The 19,753-nt window shown below is 21.3% G+C and overlaps 1 protein-coding gene across 1 annotated transcript; it reads right to left on the reverse strand.

Moving 5' to 3' along the window:
* Positions 1-1,345: 1,345 nt before the first annotated feature.
* Positions 1,346-9,883, reverse strand: EST (exported serine/threonine protein kinase, putative; the record flags this gene model as incomplete). The annotated part of the gene is made up of 1 exon (XM_029008877.1): positions 1,346-9,883. The coding sequence occupies one exon, from the start codon at positions 9,881-9,883 to the stop codon at positions 1,346-1,348; it is 8,538 nt and encodes a 2,845-aa protein (XP_028859460.1).
* Positions 9,884-19,753: the final 9,870 nt, after the last annotated feature.

Here is a 19,753-nt window from a genome sequence, read left to right on the forward strand (position 1 = left end):
AATGTAAATTTTCAGGATATAAACCCGCTTTAATAATTGTAATTCATTTTTTTTTTTAGTAACATTTATGAAAAGTTAAGAAAAGGTATATAAATGCCTGAACGGTTAAGGTAAAAAAACAAAATAATAAAATGAAAAAAAAAAAAAATAAAAAAAAAAAAAAAAAAAAAAAAAAAAAAAAAAAAAAAAAAAAAAAAAAAAAAAAAAAAAAATAAAAACAAAATAAAAATAAAAACAAAATAAAATAATATAAAAAAAAAACAAAATAAAACAAAAGCGGAGAATAAGCAAAAAAGGAAATATTACACATATTTTCTCCCTCTCTTGCACGTTATCTACCTTTTTTTCTCTATCAAAAGTCTTCCACTCCATTTAATTTGCACTTTTATCAAATTTTCAAAAATGCTAATTCATTTTACAGTATACCATTACTAAGACAAGCTTATTATTCTATGGATTTCCCTTCTCTGTGTTATTATAAAACATTAAGAGAAAAAAAAAAATTTCTAGCTGACCAGAAAATAAAAATAAAGAGGAAATAATAAAAAATAAAAAAAGTGGGAAACATGTTATTTTTTTTTTATTTTTATTCGCATAAACAATACTGAAGAGGGTATTTTATATAAAAGTTAGTTTTATATTTTTCATTTATCCCATATTTAAAACAAAATGATAAATCAATTTAAAAAATTATATTTACAAGTTTTACAGGTAGCTTTTTACCAACAAAAGTTCGGTTATAACATTTTCTCTTTCTTTCGTTCAGTATTTTATTTTATAAAAAGAGATTTTACTTTTTGTAATTTCATGAGAAAGGTTTTAACGAATTTCTTTAATTAGGATAACAAAAGTTGCATAAACATACATAGAATACTGTGAACAAAAAAAAAAAAGAAAAAAGGGATGAAGATAAGCTTAATAAATTAAGAATTCGTAAACTTAAGAAACTACATGATTAAAAATATTTATATATATATATATATATGTGTATGTTCGTATGTATGTACGTGCATACAATTAAATATACTGATTTAATAATTTAAAATGTATTTAATACATAAGTAAATTAAGGTATCATTTAAAAAGAAAAAAAAAAAAAAAAAACTTCATAAGACTACTCATGGAAGTAACTAATAAATAATAAAGAAGTGCATATATATATGTACATATGTGTGTACGCACATTTTGAGAAGAAAAAATTTAAAAATGTGAATGATACCAAAATAGTAGAATTATTAAAAAAATGGGAAAACTTCAAAAAAAATGTATACAATTCAGCAGCATACATATCACATTGGCAAATTAAAAAATGAAGATTAAAAGTTCGCTTTAATTAAAAATAAGCTTAGACAACAATTTTTTTTTTAAATAATTTTAAAAGGTATTGCTTCCTTAAGATTAGTTGTTTTCCAATAACATGTGACACATAAGGCGTGCTTAAAAAATCATCGGAGCAGTTTAAAAGTTTTTTAATTTTTAATATATTTTTTAATATGATATCTTCACAACTCCAAAAAATAATTTCTTTTCTTCTTAAAATACTTGATTCTCTCAAACATATAAGTTTTATATAATCCGGAATATTTGGGTGATTCAAATAAATGTGTAAAGGTCCTGTGTACCATGCATGTATAATTTTATAAGGAAAAGAATAAAAATAAATTGGTTTAAAATAAAAATTAGCTTGGCTTTTATTTTTAACTGTTTTTTCATCACATAATGGTAAGTACAAATGTTCAAATGGCAAATGTATATTCATAAAAATATCCAAATTTGTTAACTCATTAAATATGGATGATTCATTTAAAAAATAGTATATATTGTTACAAATATGACTTGGATAAAAAAGTTTACTTCTTCTTAAAGATTCATTTTTCACATTTTTCTTCTTAATGTCTTCAAAATTTAAAATACATTTTTCCAATGATTCAATTTTTTTTAAAATATTTTTATAATTTAAACAATTTTTTATGTTATAACAAAAATCACATTTATTTTTCGAATTTTGAAGGATAACATCGTATAAAGATGTTACAAACTTTTTCGTTTCATAGTTATTTTTTTCATTTGTAAATAATTTATTAATTTTTAATATATCTTTTTTATCCGTTTTTATACTAGAATTCTTTTTTTCATCCAAATGAATAACCGAATTTTCTGTTTTCGTATTCTTGCTATTTATAGTTATTATCTCACGTGTTGTCTCATTATCTGAACTGCCAACATCTGTGTCTAAATCTTCATGGAAAGGTTTACAAACAAATTTTTTCTCTTTTTTTTCTTGTATATAATTTCTTAATAATATCTCACTGAAATTTTTATCATCAAGCAAATCTAAATAATCATTACTATTTTTTGATATTAAAGAACTGTTTTTAATTTTTTCATTCCCTTCTGAAAAAAAATCATGACCAATAATTTCACAAGCTAGTAGCCTTTCATATGGTACATAATTCAAAAGTTCCGTTAACAAATTCCAGTAATCGTCACTATAATTTAATGGGTATTCATATCTATTAAAGCATTTTTTAATATTTTTTTTTCGAATTGGAAAATTATAATGACAGAGCTCTTTAAATATAACGGCCAAATATTTATTTGTTAATCTACTATGCCAGTAATCTTTGTTTCCATTTACATGCATATAATCTTTTTGAAGGTTAGATTTATAGTCTCGTAAATATCTTTCTTTTTCTTTATTATTTCTGAATTTAAATATTCCAGAACCAATATTTTTTATGGTTAATTCTGTTTTTACAAAGGAATTACGTTCATCGTCGTAATTATGAGTTAAATTATTATTAATTATTAAAAATAAAAATAAAAGTAATTTGGTCATATTATTTTCGTTCAAGGTTCGTTTATTCATTTTATAATATTTCATAAACTCATCTTTTATATATACAATTTTTTCAATTTTTATATAATCTTTGTAATTAAGTATAAAATATCTATAATGTTTAGTAAATAATTCTGAGTTTTCGATGTTCGTATCCTCAAGTAGTTTCTTTTTGTTCAAACAGCAATCATCATTAGGTGCACCCTTACTTTCTCTTTCATCATTACGGTTGTTTTTACTTAAACATCCATTCTGTAATTTATTTTTTTCGTTCTCCCCAGAACCCTTAGAGATATCACTAGTGTGGCAATTTTTCCTGGATACCTGTTTTTTCAAACCTTGGTTTTCTTTCTTTTGCGTTTCCACAGAGTTGCACTTACTGACCTCAGTATTATTAACCCCATTTTTGTTATCGTTGTTATTACCATTGTTATGTCTGTTTTTATCGTTATTATTTCCATTGTTATGTCTGTTTTCATCGTTATTATTGCCATTGTTATGTCCGCTTTTATCGTTATTATTGCCATTGTTATGTCCGCTTTTATCGTTATTATTGCCATTGTTATGTCCGCTTTTATCGTCGTTATGACCACTGTTATGTCCATTCTTACCGCTGTCCTTATTGCCGCTTTTACCAGCGTTGTCCTTTTCATTTCCTTTTTTCGAGCTCGCTCCTTTTTTATCTCTATTCATACACTTTTTTATTTTCTCATTTTGCAAGTTTTCGTCATCCCACTCCATGCTAACAATATCGTAATAATTCATTATACATTTTAAATAAAAAGTTTCCTCATCATTTGAAACATTTAGATCGTTTATTATTATGCTGTTGATGTCTACAGGTTTTCCTTTCCACACAGAATTAATAGATTTTTCATTCGATTTTTGTGAAACCATGTATTCATAAGAACTGACTCCACATTTTCCTAAGTCAGCTAGAATTATTCCTAAAGACCAACTATCACATCTTACATCGAAAGGTAGATATTCCGTTGCATTAGGATTTAACTTGTTATTATTTTCACCTGCATTATTTTTTTCACTTGTATTATTTTTTTCATTTGGGTTATTTTTTTCACTTTGGTTAATTTTTTCTTTTTGGTTATTTTTCTCTTTTGGGTTAATTTTTTCATTTGCATTATTTTTTTCACTATTTGAATTTTTCCGACTTTCTGCATCTTCATTCTTTTGTTTCGATGAGTCCTTATCTGAGCTGTTCTTTTCCCCTACAACATTCCTACTGTTATTGTTACAGTTGTTTCCACCGTTACTTCCACTTCCACTTGCACTTTCCTGTTTTTCCCCTTGTTGGCTCACGAAATGAAAATTGGAAGATGAATTTATGTTTAATATATCAAAATTTTTTATAGAATTTTTAATTGAGACCAAGGGTTTTTGTAGTTCTTTAAACCTTTTTTCTATATCCCCAAAATTCTGCTGATAAAAATAAATTAATTTATTATATTTTGATTGTCTATAATTTCCCTTATAATCATAACATAATCCCTCAGGTGCCATAGTATATACTGTACCTTGAAAATATGAACATAACTGATTTTGAAACTGATTTTTCCATTCATTTAATAATTTTACATACACATTCATATAATTTTTAGAATTTTCTAAATAATAGGTTGCATATTCCATTGCAGAACAACCAAAATCTGATATACATAAATGCCATTTCATTGGGTTATATATATTGTACATATCAGTAAAGACTAAAATATTTTGTAATTTTATGTCTGTTAAACGTATAATATTTGATTGGTAACATGTCTGCAAGAAGCTGATACCATTTACAATTTGAAAAAAAAGAAATTTACATTCTGATTCAGTTAAACCACAATTATATACTTTTATATTATCGTATATATAATCGAATGTTGGATGTTTTATTTCCACTGTAGTATTATTTAATTTCATTCTTATTTTTTTTAATTTTTCATAACATAAACCTATACATATATTATTATCATTTTCATTTTTGTAACATTTATATTTTTTTCTAAATAATAAATGTATTATTTTTAAAATCTTATTAACTTTTTTTCTTTTTTCAAATTCTTTTTTTCTATGATAAATTAAATTCTGCAATAACTTACGTAAATCACCATTTGCACAATGCATTAATATTTCATAATTCTGTTTTTCTTTTGAATTACCCATTTTCGTACTTAATGGTTTTATAACATTACTATTAAAATGGCATAATAATTCTTGCTCTCTTAAAAATTGATAATCATTTCCTTTTTTACTAACATCGATTTCTTTTATGGCCAACTCGAAGTATCTTTTGCGGTGACAACATAAGCAATGACCTCCTTCTTTACTGCTTGGTAATAAATCTTTATCAGAACCATTTAAATCTTTCGATTTGCTTTCATTTTGCTCACTGCATATATATCCAACTGTGCCATTTTCTGAATTTGTCTTAATTCCTTTCATTTTTTGAGACATGCTGAATGTTAGTGGAAAATCAAATACCGAATCCTTTCCAATATCACTATACTCCAAAAAATTTTGCATACGACTACAATCTATTAACAATTTTACAAAATCTATATTATTTATTTTATCAACATAAAATTTTAAATGTTCTACATTTAGATCAACATTATATAAAACTTTTCGAACACTTCCGTAGGACCCTTTACCAACAAAGTTATCTACATAACTGATAATACCTAAATTGGACCAAAATTTTTTTTTTTTATTATTTATTATATCATTATTACCATCAGTTGAAGAATATAAATTCCTTATTAAATCTTTAGCACTATTTTTCTTATCATAATCACCGTATACATTACTATTTATATTGCTGTTTACATTACTGTTCACATTGCTATTAACATTGTTGTTCACCTTTCCATCAGCCACAGACTTGGTAATTGGTTCATTACCCTTATCTTTTATTTCCTCTCTTTCAACAGTTGCGTTCTCCCCTATATCATTTTTTATGTTATTTCCCACATTATTTGCTATATTATTTTCCACATTATTTGTTATATTATTTTCCACATTATTCACTATATTATTTTCCACATTATTCACTATATTATTTTCCACATTATTTACTATATTATTTTCTTTACACACATCGGCATTCTCATTACTACGTGTATTTAACCTTTCCTGGACAAAATTTGCATTGTCTGTGTCTTCTATATTATCTTTTACATGAACATTCTTATTCAAAAGTGCTACATTGCATTCGTTACCAACTCTGCTCTTTGTCTTGTAGATTTTATCACCATCATTTTTTTTATTATTATTATCTTGCTTATTATTACTATCATTAATAGCAGCCTTGTTATCATTTGCGTCTATTTTTAATCCTTCTTTTTTTATTATTACACGTTTACTAGTAGTAGACATTTCGCTCATGTCCTCAATAACTATTTCATTCTTCTTATTCCATTTCTTATTTTCCTTTCCTTTAGCTAATTGACATTCCTTTTTTATTGTCACTTCATTTTGAACATCACTTAGTTCAATTATTTCATATATCGATTTATTTACATAGCTTGGCTGTCCTTTTACTTTATGTGCTGCATTATATTCATAATTAAATTCATCTGTTATGAAATCTTTATTTCCAACTTTTCTAAATACAATATTTTTACTATCAAAATTACTACATTCACTGCTGTCAATTGTTATGATGTTTTCTCTAATGCAACTCGTTTCCTCTTCATGTATTTCTATCTTCTTTTTTGTAATTTTTCCTGGAAAAGATTTAACTTTTCCATATGTCTCATTCACATGTTTTTCATCGTTACTCCCCATTTTCTTTATTTCTTTATTTATATTATCTTTGTCTTTTATTACTTCAACAGTTTGCTTATCCAATTTATTAATTCTGTTTTGTTCATTTTGAAGATGCACAACAATTTGTCTACATTTCATTCTATCATTTGTTTTAATTGCTTCATCATACTCATAATTTTTGCTATTTTTCTGTTTTGTACCATCATCTTTTTCTTTTACTTTCTTTGCATCCTTAAATTTTGTTAACTCGTATTCTTTTGCGTATTCTGAAAATGTTGGCTTTTTCTCTTTGTTTTCTTTGTTATTATTATTGTCAAAATAGCTGTTGTTTTTTTTTGTTACTATAATGTCTTTCTGTATTTTATTATTAATATTTTCTTGTTCATTATTTATTATTTCTCTATATTTTGTATTTTCTTTTTTCGTGTTTTTTGTATTGGATAATTCTTCTTTATTTTTTCCTTTCCCCTTATTTATTATTGTTTTATTATCACCCCAATTTTTCTCTTCTTGAATTCTTTTTATTTTTTTTTCATAGTTATCATATAATTCTAATTCGACACCTGCATTATCATTTGTGTTATTCTTTATTATTTCATTTGTGCCTTTAAACTTTCTTTTTTTTTCAATTATGGTATTGTTATCATTATTGTCATTATTGTCATTATTATCATTTTTGTCATTATTATCATTTTTGTCATTATTATCATTTTTGTCATTATTATCATTATTATCATTTTTGTCATTATTATCATTATTGTTATTGTTTATCCCCAATAAATTAATATACTTCTCTTCAGAATTTTTAATTTCTGCGGGGTATTTCCCTTCCTTGTGTCCTACGCACACACTGTTGAAAATTATGTTTCTACTCATAAGAAAATCATATTTTGAAAGAGATCTACCATTTCTATTGTTTCCGCTGTTATTGTAACAATTGTTATCGTTTCCATTGTTACTGTTGTCATTGTTATTGTTACAGTAATCATTATTACGCCCTTGCAGTACCAATTTTATTTTATTATTTTCTAAACTTTCCTTTCCCGTGCCTGATACTATATTATTAGTTTTCTTATCTCCTTTAGATAAGTCTGAAGTGACAATGACTTCATCTTTTAAGATTTTTGTTTTGCCCTTTTTTTTACTACACACCATATTATGTTCCATGTGATGTTTTTGTATGTCAGGAAAATCGATTAAATTTCTCAAAACATTACTACTTCGTTTATTTACAATAACCTGATTTGTATTATTAGTATTTCTAGAATCTTTTTCCTCCGTACCTTTGTCATTATTCCTTTTATGTTCATCTTTTAACAAGTTAACATTTTCTTCTTCATTTTTTAAAATTTCACCATTATTGGATAAATTATTCTTATTATTTTTATTATTCTTACTATTTTTATTATTCTTACTATTTTTATTATTCTTCCTATTTTTATTATTTTTGCTATTTTTACTTTTTTTGCAATATTTTCCATTTTTGCCATTTTTGCCATTTTTGCCATTTTTACCATTTTTGTCATTTTTATTTTTTTTTGTCGTCATCGCAGTGTCTTCATTTTTTAGATTACTCCTCCTGTCATTTGTGTTGTGAAACTCATTTACAATATTGCCATTATTGTCTATGTTAAAAGCCCTTTCCTTTAATTTTGGGTTACCCGTACGCTCATCTGATACCATGTGTTCACATGTATGTTTTATTTTTTGATTGCTAGAATTGTTGTCTGTTAGATGAGTTTTTTTCTTTTTTTTATTTTTTTCCTTTTCTTTTCCATTCATCCTACACACGTCTTCTTCTCTTCGTTCTTCATCCATACGGAAATATTCATAATTTAGTTCTCTCATTTTTTCATTACAACTTTGAACAGTGGGTTCATAAAAATTTAATACATTTAAATTTTCTTTTATGACGTTAGATTCAGTACAATTTAAAGCATTCATTTTTAAAAAGTTATGATTTGAAAACGTGTTATTTTTTGAGAAAATATAGCTATTAGAATCAGTATTATTTGAAACTATATTGTTTAAAACCATATTATTTGGAACCATATTATTTGAAACCATATTATTTAAATCTGTATTGTTTGAAACCGTGTTATTCGAAACCGCATTGTTTGAAACCGTATTATTTGAAACTGTATTGTTCGAAACCATATTATAAGAAGACGTAGGACAATTTGAAGGAAAATTTATATTTTTCAAATTTCTATACGTATAATTAGATAAATCCGATTCCTGAAAATTCATTTTGTTGAATTCGTTTATATTCAAATCCCTAGTGATTAATGAATTCACATTTCCGTTGTGCGCAAAATCAAACATATTAGAAGTAGGATATTTAACGTTACTATTAGCGTTAATAGGTTTATAATTCATTATGTTTAAATTAGGTGCTGTTATATTGCTATTATATATATTAGGATTAATATTATTAGAACTAGACATATTAGAATAGTTTAAATTATTATTCATAATATTCCCCGAGTTCAAATTAAATTTCAAATAATCGTTTCTATATGGACTAGAGCTATTTGAATAATTTTGAGCGTTTTCCGATGCACTACTATTACTTAACACACCTTGGCCATATATATAGTTGTTAGAATTACCATAATCTAGATATTTCATTATATTAAAAGGATGAGCAGCATTTGCGTTTTGCATATTATGTTCCATTGTATTTATCTGCGCGGAAAAGGGGTTATTAATATCATTATAAATTTTCTGAATGCTATTATAGACATTATTGTAATTCAGTACATTTGAATCTATGTATCCCATATTGTTTTGTACTAGCATATTGTTACTTCCCATGTGCATATTTTTTGGATAGTTCAGAATACCACTGCTTGCCATAAATATATTTGCACCATTCGGACCGTTCATATTACCCGTACTCTGCACATTACTCACACTATTCGCACTGTTCACATCATTCGCACTATTCACACTGTTCACATCATTCGCATTGTTTGCACTACTCACATTACTCGCACAACTCACATTACTTACACTGTTCACATTACCTGCACTATTTGCATAAGTTTGCCTTGATATCTCATTACCGTAATTCCAATGTGCATGTTCCATATTTGTAATCCTTTCATTTTCATTTTTCATTTTTTCATAATTTTCTACATCTAAATTATTCAGATAAAGCTCATGTCTTGTTTCTGGAAGGTCTGAATCATTAATATTTGAATTAGACACGTTATTTGCAGTATTTACATTTAATATATTATTATTATTACTCTTGTCTCTATCCATTTTTTACACTATATATGCATGATCTACACTTCTGATGACTGTAGACAACTGTTAATTAAAAAAATATAAAATAATAAAGTAAAATAGTAAGGTAAATAATAAAGCAAAAAAGTAAAATATTAATATAAAATAGTAAAATTAAATAAACTTATAAATAAAAATATTTTTATAGTATAGATGTGTATATATAAAACATTATAGAAGTAGAAATATACTTTAAACGTTGCACTAGTACTTATATTTTTACACTCATAGTGTAATTAAAATACTAGTATATATTTTTTTCATATGTCTTTATTATCATTTAATATTTCTATTTGTGTTTCTATGTATATTTTCTTTTATACTTTTTTATTTTCTTTTTGGTATCTTTTTAATTATAGAGTGTTTTTACATAGTATATTAAAAAAAAAAATTTTTTTTTTTTTTTTTCCTTTTTTTTTGTTTTTTCGTTTTTTCTATTTTTTTCGCTTTTTCTTATTTTTTTTCCCTTTTTCTTATTTTTTTTCCCTTTTTCTTATTTTTTTTCCCTTTTTCTTATTTTTTTTCCCTTTTTATTATTTTATTTCCCTTTTTTTTATTTTTTTCCCTTTTTTAGTTTTTTGTTCCTTTTTTGTTTTTCCTTTTTTTTTTTTTTAAATTATATGTATTCTTACTATAACAGACTACTGCTTATTAAAAAGAAAAAAAAAATTAAGAATTGTAATATTAAATAATTTCATAACAACATAGAATATTAATATACATTAAGAAGCACACGCACTACTTTTTTTGTTTGAATATCTCTAATAAACACCTAAAACAGCTTTCTTTTTTTTCCATGTACACATATACATGCATATAAGTAGGTATACAATAACATATATAAACGTATCCGTGTATATTTTATTTTTTTCACAAAAATTTTATAAGATTTGTATGCATATGTATATGTTTGTATGTATGTATATTTGTATTAATGTATGTATTTACATATATATTTATGTATTATTTACGTATGTATAATGTAGGTCGATATATATGAACACATGAACATATAATATTTATAACAAGTTCAATCATTTAAAAATAACTGCATGAAGCATAATATATATAAAAAATTAATTCAGTTTAAATTATGTTTTGTTATTTCTTTTTGTTTTCATAAATTTTGGAATTATTGAAAATAAAAATTTGTTTTTAACTTTTAAAGTTTTTAAAATACTCGTCTTGTTTAACTTTGCACATTTAAAAATCATATTTTTATTTTTTTAACATTTTTTAAAATAATAATTTCCGGTATACAAATTATTTCAAAAATTTTTAAATTTATTTTACTTTTTTAAATTCTAAAATTAGACTTTTATAAAAAAAACAATTAAGATTTCTATCTCCTTCCAAATGAAAAAAAAAAAAAAAAAATGAAATTGATTTTAAAAAGTTACGTATGCCCCACTTGAATTTACAAGTTTAGTCATTATTTTTCAGAACTACTTTCTTACTTGTAGATAGCATATTTTTAATTGTGAAAAAGTACATTTACCGCAAAAACTAGAAAATCCATAATAGTAATTTTTGAGACATTTTCAAATTAACATACTTATAAAGAAAAAAATAAATTACTTATATAGCACTAGTATTTTATTTATTTTTTTTTTTCTTGCGTGTGTACAGCAAATGATTTCCTACACTATTTTTTTTTCTGTCATTCTTTCTTCCAAAAAATATTAAAATTGTAATATACGTCTTTGTATGTCATATATTATAATTTTTTTATTTTTATTTTATATTTTTATTTTATTTTTGTTTAATATACTAGAAAGAATCCTGCAATACAATATTTAATTTTGTCATTTTCTTTTCACATCAAGAATTATTTTTAATAGAACACCGTAAAGCTTTCTATAATTTTTATTTTACGACGTTTAACAAAGTAGCGACATTTGAACTTCCTTTTTAATATAGTATATATCAATTTAAAATTATATAATATTTCTCTTTTAGTAAACAAAAAAATTTATTTGTATTTTTCTATATATAGATACTATATTTTTCAGTTATATTTTCCTATTTTTTAATTAATACATACTGTAAAAAAATAAAAAAAAAAGTTATTTTTACGAGTAATTTTTTTTTAAAACACGTGTAATTAATTTATTGGAGACAATTAAGATACTGAAAATAATTGTAAATAAAATATTATATCTTGCATTTAGGGTATTCTTAACTGCTAAAATGAAAATGTTTGTGAAAGTAGTTATAATTTTTTTTTTTTTTTTTTTTTTTTATTATTAATCTGTAAAATTTTATTAAAATTTTTTGTAAATACGGATTACTAGTAATATGTATCTACATTTGTATTGTTTGTTCATTGAACATATATTCCATATTCTTTTTAACCATTATATAGCATTTTTAAAATTTCCAAATTTCCGTTACATTTTCTTTTTTTCTTTTTCTTTTTTTTTTTATTGTTAAAATTTATATAACATAATTAGTTGATAATAAACACCGATTTTCTCTGTATTATTTTAAAACAAGTAATTAGTTCTATATAACAATTTTGTGACTTTCATATACGTTTACCTTAATTTTGTTCTTATTAATTTACGGTCATATACAAAAATAAACCTTATTAGTCAGGAAATAAATAAGATATAAAAAAAGTTAAAATAATATCTTTTCTTATTTAAAGGGACAATATATGAGCAGAAAAATAGTATTAAAAAATGTGTTTTATTTTATTCTTACATGAGAAGTATCATAAGATGTATTCAAACATTTGAAGTTGCATACAAATGTGAAATATACTTATATTTTATATGTATTTTTAACAAAAATAATACTCAGGAGTACAGTAATACGATTTCACTTGTAACATGTTTTTTCCTAAAATTAACAATATATGGAACCAAAACCCAAAAAAAAAAGAACAAAAAAAAGAATAGAAACAAAAACAGACGCAACAACGAATCAAAATTTACAACTTTTCTTTTAATTTTATATAATTAATTCTCATTAACCAAAAAATATATGATATATATTACAATGCGTTGTTATGGTTATTACTTATGTTCACCACAAAAGTTTGAACATATGATTTATTGTTTATATTAAAACACACGCTTGATATTATTGTTTCCTTAGAGAGAATACAAACAGTTTGTTCCATATTTTGTAATATAAGAAAATTTTTTAGTTACATTTTGTTTCTTTATTAATTTTTATAAAAGGAAAATACGCAATATTTATCACATTTACTAATCGAGATACAGCTAATTACATAAGCATTTTATATGTATATATTTTTTGTTTTTTATCAAATATTGTTTTAAGTGATTTCAAGTTTAGTTGAAATAAAGAATGCTATTCATGTATTTAACATATAAAACAATTCATTAATTTTTATAAAAAAAATTACAATAAATAAAATTAAAACTAATAATTTTACTTATTATTATACGTAAGACTGCATTTAATATGTATTATTTTTCTTTGAAAGTTAAAATAAACAATAAATTGGAAAAAATGGCATGCATAATGTATATAAACGTAATAACGGTTGTTATATTATATTAAAAGGTATTTATTAACATAATATATTTAATACACATTTTTTTATTAACTACATAGGAAAAAAAAACAAAAATATTAAAACTTACAAGAAGTATTAAACTTTTAAATGTATTCATAGAAATTCGGCAGTTATACTTTCTACATAGAGTGAGCATGAAACTTTAAATATTTATATAAATAAAAGATTAAGAACTTATTTAATTCCAAAGGAGATGATTTTTAAATGTTGTGTCTTGCATTTTTATATTTTCATTTGAATACATGCAGATGGATACTATGATTCAAAAGAAACTAATTGAAATTAATTAAAGTATAATTATTTCACTTTTTTTTTAAAAATGCTAAAGTTATTGTAAATGACTTGTAAAATAAAAGGCTATAAGAGGGCGTATATTTTCTACAAAGTAATCCCACCACATTGCGTAAAAACCTATTTAATGTTATATATTTATCAATAACGAAATATAAATATAATAAAGAATATCTGCATGTAGAATACAATGAAAGTTAAACAAAAAAAAAAAAAGAAAAATTGACAGCCTTTTAAAAAAAATACGCTTGATCTTTCATCTGAAGAAGTGTTTAAATATTTCTATATTTAATTTTTTCTAATTATTATGGAAAATTTTTATTGAGCGACTATTAAAAGGATGAAGAGCATGGAGCATTAGTTATCTTGAAAAAAAAAATCGATTCAGTATAAATAGCTTATTAAAATTTGCATATTTTTTTTCTTATTTCTTGCACTAACTTTCATTTTTTTTTTAACATAATCTTGTATTTTCAAGACATACAAAAAGTGCATGTGCAGTTATACGCTCGTTTTATTCCTAGCAAGAGAGTGTTAATATATTAACGAGACAAAAAATACGTACGATAAATTTTGATAAAATTTAAATAAACAAAAATTTGCAATATATTAATTGTTAAGATGTACTTTTTGAAAAGAAGTACAATATAGATAGAGACTAAAGTTCACAAAACGTACTGTACGCACATGTAAACGACGGATATTATATTACTAGAATCCTAATCTATATAGACACATATTATATATCGGTATTTGCGAATTTTCGTCTGCATAAAGCAAAATTGAAAATTTTTTTGCAATAAAAGTTTAATGATAATATTAGAAAAGAAATTACTAATCCTATATAATTTTTTTTTTTTAAATAGAAAAAACAAAAGGTAATGAAAAAAAATTCTAAGAATAACGAGAAATGCTTTTTCTCCTCTCTAAAAGCTTAAAAGCTTTGTTTTTTAATTAATTTATGCCTAATTCATTTTTGGATTTATGTTTAATCTCTCATTCCTTTATCAAAAACTATAAAAATTAATGTTATAGAGACAATAGAATATATAACTATGATCTTAGTATTATGTCATATAATTTATTTTTTTATGTTTTTCATTATGTGCACGCTTTCATGATAAAATTAGAAAGTATAGAAATTTAATTACTACGAAAAAGGAGATTTTTATAGTTTTTATTGATCGTGAAAAAATTATTTAAATTATAATTTTGTATATTTTTAAATGTTTCCTTTTCAAAGCTCACTCTAAAATTAATTATGCTGCACCTTATAAAAAAGCATATTTATAAAACCATATATGCCTTACAATAGAGAAATCATCTTTAATATCATTTTGAAAAATAATTCCATTCTCAGAATGTGCAAAAAAATTCAACATTAAAAAAATGTTATTTTAGTAATACTTACATTTGCTTATTAATTTTTTTCCCATATTTTAAACATTAATAGGAACATTAAATAACACTTTTTAGTAACAATAAAGTTTAATAAAATATTTATATATTCTTTACATTCTTCCGAAAAATGTAGTAAGCAAAAAAAAAAAATAACCCTATTTTCCTTTTAAAATAAAATTATTACTAAAAAAATGTTCTATAGATAATATTAATTAGAAGTTTAACCATCAATTTAATGTTCAGAATGGTGTAAATTTTAAGTTTTGATTTTTTTAGTAATTGCTTACATTATTTTTTTTTTATTCTAACTCCATACTAAAAGAGTATTTTATATGACTCCATTACAAGGAATATTTAACTTTTTTTTTTAAGAATAATTATGTGCGGGGACATTTAATAAAAATAAAAAGTTTATTATTTTTTATAGTAGCTGAAATTATGAAGTACATCTTTTTAAAACAAGTAATAAAATGTCACATATACCTACTACTAAATATTTTTTCTGCATACTGCATCATTAATGTTCACAGGAATATATGAATGCTCAAAATGTATATTTTTTATTTTTTAGAATTTATAATAATTAAATCTTAAATTTTATTAAAACATTACAAATAAAGGTGTATTATGCTAGTGTTAAACTCTATCAAATCCGTGGAAGTACATGAATACACGAACTTCTATTTATGTAGTTCTTATGAACAGAAAATTGTAAGGTATATATTTTACGACTTTTTTACTAATTTTAAAATATTTAAAGATGTTCAATATAATACACAAATTTTATAAACGCAACCTAAATAAAAAAAAAAATAGATCCAGGAAATGGTAGAATTTACAGAACAACATTACATATATTTTATACTTGATAAATATACATAATTGCTCTCAAGTATATATTTTATTTTGGGCTTCTATATCGAATATTGAACTTATGAATTTATTAAATTCAATTTTAGAAAAATGTAAATTTTGAAAATTATGTTTGATTTATGCTATATATTCTTAGGTATTTTGTTTTGAATCATTACTAATATGTAAATGAAAAGCTTAAACTGTGAAAATGCAATTATTGTATTAAAAATTAAAGAGGAAATTAGCAATTTTTTCTATTTTGAGTTAATGGGTTTCAATAAATAGAAGATCGAGGTTTATATAATTTAGACATTATTTCTATTATTTTACTTAGTGTTTTTAGAACTTAGTAGTTATAACAAGGAATTAATTATATATATAACCATTTTTAAGGAAATTTTGTTCAAAATTCTTTCAGAGTTCCAAGGTAATATATCAAAGCTATCTCATTTATTTTCTTTTTATTTAATCTTGTTACTCAAGGAAAAAAAACAAAAATACTGACTCTATAAATAGTTTAAAAGACGTACGTATTTTCATAAATACGTATGTCTAATACTTTCATTCGTAATTTTATTTTTTGTTATTATAAATGGAACTGTAATTCTTTCTAAAATTCTGTAGTTTTTTAGGGAAACAATATTTTACATGTACCACTGAGCGTAAAGGAAAAAAAATATTTTAGAAATGGTACTACATTTCATATAACATTTGTCCTAATTAAGCGACAAAACCAAAAATATGAATAATTTTCTAATATTATTTATTTTAAATACATTTACTTTTTACCTTATATATATAATATAAATTACAATGCTACTTTATTTAAGTCATTCTTTTTTTAAATATATTTATTCAAAGGAATGTTTAAAAAAAGTTTATAATTTTTCTATATATTTGAATATTATTCCACATCATTCTTTCATATTTAGCATAGCAGAAAATTCTAAAAATTATTTTGATTTAATAATGTTATCAGTTAATATTTAGAAACAATCTCTTTATAGTTAAAACGTTTTTTACATTACACTATAAATTTGCAATAGGTTTAATATTTGTTTATGGTATTATATTGCTCTTTTCGTTTTCCATATAAATAAAATGAAAAAATATAAAAAACTACCAAAATATAAACCCTCCTACATTTGTTTTTCCTTTTTGGTTTATTAAGAATGAAATACAAAACTTGCATTTAAAGTAAGGTAAAGTACCTTTGAAAGGTGTACTGTTATACATTAATGTAATATATAATATTTATGGACATAGTGAGAGTCATTTGTTTGAAACGTTATTTCAGAAAAAACTTTATTTTTCCTTTTAAAAAAAATATTCTTGCATAATTGTAGTATAATAAAAATTTTCCTATTTGTATAGTGTGAATGAACAGAAAATGTTATATTTTATGTTATAGTTTTGTACACTTTTACTTTGAATAATAATTCCATTACTATGTATATATTAATGAAAAGAATAAGCATCTTAATTACCCTTTCTCAAAAGATAAAATAAAATTTTAAAATATTTTAAAGAAAATAGCTACATAAAAAATGAATTATTTCACATTATTTATATTTTATTATTAGAAGATTTTAAAGTGTTCTTAATAAAATTAAAAAGAATATTGTAACAATATTGAATTTAAATGTATCATTTAATATTTTATGATGAATTAATTTTTTTTCCCAACATTTTCAAAGTTTATAATGTGATGAATACTCTTCAAATGGTAGAGATCATTAACACATTAAATAATATATATATTACTTTCATGTTATGATCTTCAAAGTTGTATTATTTTGAATGATTTAATATCAATATATGAATCAAAAAACATTAAACAAAATATAAAGGAAACACATATATATGTTAAATTATATTTATTTTTTTTTTATTGTTGTAATGGTCTTTTTCAAAATACATAATAAAATATTTACATATAAACATAATTGAAAAAATTTTATTGTTAATTTAAAAATTCTTAATATAGTAAGATAGATAAAAAAAAAAATAATAAATAAATAAATAAATAAATAAAATATTAAATGGCTCTATAATTTATTTAATTTATATATTTTTTTTATTGAAATTAATTTAACAAATAAATAAATATAAATATATATAGTTCTTTTCCATTTATAAATTATTACAATAAATTATTAATATTAACTAAGAAAATATACTTTTTATTATTATAAAAATATGCAATATAATAATTAATTAATTTACTATAATAATTTGTAATTAACTATTTTTTTTTTTTATTATATTAATTATTATATGTATAATTCTAATTTATAAAAAATATTAATTCATATAATTGTTAAAATATTATAATTTAATTATAATACATTAAGTATTAAAAATAAAAAAAAAAATTATTAGTATATTTAAATAATTTAAATAAATAAATATATATAATTGTTTATAATACTATTTAATTAAATAATATATATATTATTAAATCTTATTAAAAATAATTTAATTAATTTAATAATATATTTATTGTGCAATTAAAAATATATAATAAATATATTTTAAATTTTATTGATTAATTTATTTTTTTTATTTATTAAATTGTTATTAAATATTTTTAACTAAGATATTAAATTGATCATTTATAAATACAAAAAAAAAAAAATTAAATGAATATAGTAATTGTATAGTTTTTAAACATTTAATTAATATTCATTCAATTATTATATATAATTTAATTACATTATTTAATTTTGTAATTTGTTATTTATTTTTAATAAATTATTTTAATTATTATTATTTATATTAATATATTTAATTTAGTAATTATTATTATACTGTTTTATTTAAATATATAATTTATGAATATATTATTTTAATTAATTATCATATTAAATTAAGTAATTATTAACATAAAATTTTAATTAATTATTAATGTAATACTAATTTATTCTATTATATATTTATTAATATATTATATAATTATTATTTTAATTTAATTAATTATATGTATAATAATATTTTATTAATTTGTTTAATTATATAAATATTTTTATTTTATATAATTAATATTATGTATTAATTTTATTATGTATTTAATATTATAATCCATTAAATAATTATATTCAAAAATTGAATTATGTTAATTAATAAATCATAATTTTTGTTATCAATTAATTCAATTAATTATATATTTTTTTATTATATTAAATTAATTGACTATATATTTATCAATTTGATTGTATATTTGTTTAGTTATATATATATAAGTATTATTTTATTTTTTTATATTATTAAATTTTTTTTATTATTTAAATAATTTACAATTTTTAAAATTGATTGATTATATATTTTATTATTTAATTAATTATATATTTAATATATAATATTTTTAATTAAATAATTAATTGATATTTTTTTAGTATATAATCAATATTTTAAATACAATTATTTTAATAATATAATATATACATTTAGTTTATTATAATAAATAATGTTAAATTAATTAATATATATATATTTATTTATTATTATTTTATTTTATTTAAATATATATTTATTTTTTATTATATTATTATTTTTATATAATTTTATTTATTATAATTTATTTTTATATAATAATGTTTATGTAAATTATATATTTATTATAATAATATATATTTAATATATATTATTTATTTTTATTTAATTATATAATTATTAATGTTAATATTATATATTTATTATTATTTATTTTATTCTTAATTAAATGACATGATTGTCTTTTTAATAAAAAT

The sequence above is a fragment of the Plasmodium malariae genome (genome assembly GCF_900090045.1).
Source record: "Plasmodium malariae genome assembly, chromosome: 3".
NCBI classification, from domain to species: domain Eukaryota; phylum Apicomplexa; class Aconoidasida; order Haemosporida; family Plasmodiidae; genus Plasmodium; species Plasmodium malariae.